A 2529-nucleotide genomic window follows, 5' to 3' on the forward strand; every position below is an offset into this window, starting at 1 on the left:
ATATTTTTCTTTTCTTCCTTTCCAAAAATATTTTGAAGTTTACAGTTCTCCACTAATGGCAGAGCCTCACCTTTACATGTTGCCATTTACAGAGTGAACATGGTAATTAATGTATAAAAAGTAGATTTAACACCTTATGTTTGTATGCCTCTGCCAACCAGTCAACTTGCAGTTTACATCCATGTCTGTCCAGACTCATAATATATGTTGTGAAGTTTGAAGGAACTTAATAAAAGATATTAAATGTATTTTATTTTTGGAGGCATAATGAAATTTTTCCTCTATGATTCATGTGTTTCATCTGTGACTGCTGTCATTGCAGAAAGTCAGCTTCCTTTAATGTGAATAATGCATAGTCAGTTTCTATAGTGAAGGAAACGGCTCAATAACCTGTGCTGTATGTAAACAGTAAATGAGGATGATAGGAGCCTAAATGTTAACTGCTTACACTTCGTCTCAGATTTTTAAACAAAACCATGAAGAGACATTGTAATAAAACAGACTAGAGTCAGCAGCCACACAGAGTAAGATGCTACTAGAAGAAATAAAACAAAGTACTCCCAAAAGAAAATAAATCTAATACTTTGCTCTGATCAATAACAGACTTAAGTAATTTCCTCTGTATGCTCAAACATCAACATGCTAACCATTAAAATCCAGTTTGTCCCAATGGGCCTGAAAAAACATCTTTCCACATTTTCGTAATTTGCACACAGTGTAGTAAAAAGAAAAAACCACAGGAAGACAATCAAGACCATACACATAGAACACAGATGTCTACTTACACTTGTCTCTCCAGAGGCAGGGATGGATCCACCCTTTCTCCCAGTAAAGGAGGAGTGTCCCCGACCAAACGGAGAGTCGTTGAGTCTGCTGCGGTAGATGCGCCGCCTGTCTTGGTGAGCCTGGTCTGCTCTGTCTGAGCTCGAGAGCGCTCCCTCTCTGCACCTTCAAACTGAACTATGGCCAGACAACGAGACACAGCAGGTTAGTTTAAAAAAATGAATCTAAGACACATTTTGTGCAAAAATATATTCATAAAAACAGATAATTTACCTGCTAGAGCTTTAGAGATGTTGTCCTTCTTCCACTCCCACGGCTGGTCGTATTCATCAGCGGGCCTCTCATCATCCTGTGGGAGCCTGCTCTCCCTGCTGTCGATCTGGCCAAGTCCGCCCTCAACCTTCTGAGGTTGCTGTTGTGCTGGTGGAGCAGCTCGGTGGTGGAGACGAGTCCTCTCCTCGTACGGGTTATCATATAACTGGCCGGGATCTCCACTTCCAGACCTGTTAGTCATCATGCTGTGCTGCAGTTCTTCAAAGAAAGCAAAAAGAGTAAATGCAAATAAAAGCAATACTGAAACAGTACAATACAAATGAAAATATCCAGAGTTATTTTTTTTAATCCTGTTATCTGATTTATTATATCCAGTGAAATGCCAATGTCATTACATATATTCAGCCAAAATTTTCACTCCCCACCATGAATTCCCATCACTATAAACAGTATTTTGCAGTATACTGCAACCATTTAAGAGAATATATTATACCTTTTTTCCACCTTGATATTCAAAGTTTCTAGAGAAAAGTAAAATTTTCCACTATTCAAGTGTGCAGTCAACACATTTACAGGATTTACACTGGCAGTCAGTCTGTTCCTACTTCACATGATTTCTATGATTTAAAAAAACAATGTTGAAAGGTCACACTTAGAGATCAAGGGTCAGCAAGTGAAGGTAAATGTTCAGGATACATTATGTTACTGTTTAACTGTCTCTATAATACCTTTAAATTTAGAGCTAACTAACTGACTAGTGAGAGATATACATCTTATAATAAACCTGAGATGATCCGCTGGGCCTCGAATGGCTCCATGTAGCTGCAGCAGTCTGTTGGTGCAGGTTTGGGCTCCCAGTTTGGTCTGGCTCTTGGGTCTGGACGGGCATCAAATGGGTCAGAGTAGTCTGTGTCAGTGTCCGATGCTGCTGGGGCAGAGGGAACCACCTTAAGAGGGAGAGAAACAAATGGTATAATAATTCAGTGTGACAACATGTAGGATTTATTTGCGTTGGGGGGAACAGCTAGAAATATAACTGTGTTTAGGTGTATGTGTGAGAAACTGAGATACAGGGCAGAGAATGAAAGGATAACAGGGGAAAAAAACAGTAGAGAAAATGAAACCAAAGCAAAGCTTACTGGTTCTTCTTGAACAGTCACAGGACTCAAGGGGATTTTACAGCGGCCAAACTCCTGAGAATCCACTTTAATTAGTCTGTGTTTGGGAGACACAACTTTCACCTGCAACGTAACATATCGAAACAAAACACTGTCAATAAAAATTCAAATATCACTTCAACACTTCACAGTGCTAGCAGAGGTCAACATGAGCTCAATATTTATAATCCAAAAGTACATTTATCTATTGACACATGGTTCAAGGAACACAACACACTGAAGTCATGCACATGACTGTAAAGGCAGGTCATACCTCCACACCATTGGGCAGCACTGAACCAAATGCAGGGAAAGT

The 2529-nt window shown here is 39.8% G+C and overlaps 1 protein-coding gene across 1 annotated transcript; it reads right to left on the reverse strand.

Annotated features, from left to right (window-relative positions):
• Positions 1 to 766: 766 nt before the first annotated feature.
• Positions 767 to 2523, reverse strand: LOC111645688 (SH2 domain-containing adapter protein D-like; the record flags this gene model as incomplete). The annotated part of the gene is made up of 5 exons (XM_023395021.2): positions 767 to 960; positions 1057 to 1314; positions 1841 to 2003; positions 2196 to 2297; positions 2488 to 2523. Coding segments are annotated over 5 exons (738 nt in total), but the record flags the coding sequence as incomplete, so codon positions are not given.
• Between the last annotated feature and the right edge of the window lie 6 nt (positions 2524 to 2529).

Source organism: Seriola lalandi, unplaced genomic scaffold, assembly GCF_002814215.2.
Source record: "Seriola lalandi dorsalis isolate HSWRI2012SDOR001 ecotype SW California unplaced genomic scaffold, Sedor1 jcf7180001963365, whole genome shotgun sequence".
NCBI classification, from domain to species: Eukaryota; Metazoa; Chordata; class Actinopteri; order Carangiformes; family Carangidae; genus Seriola; species Seriola lalandi.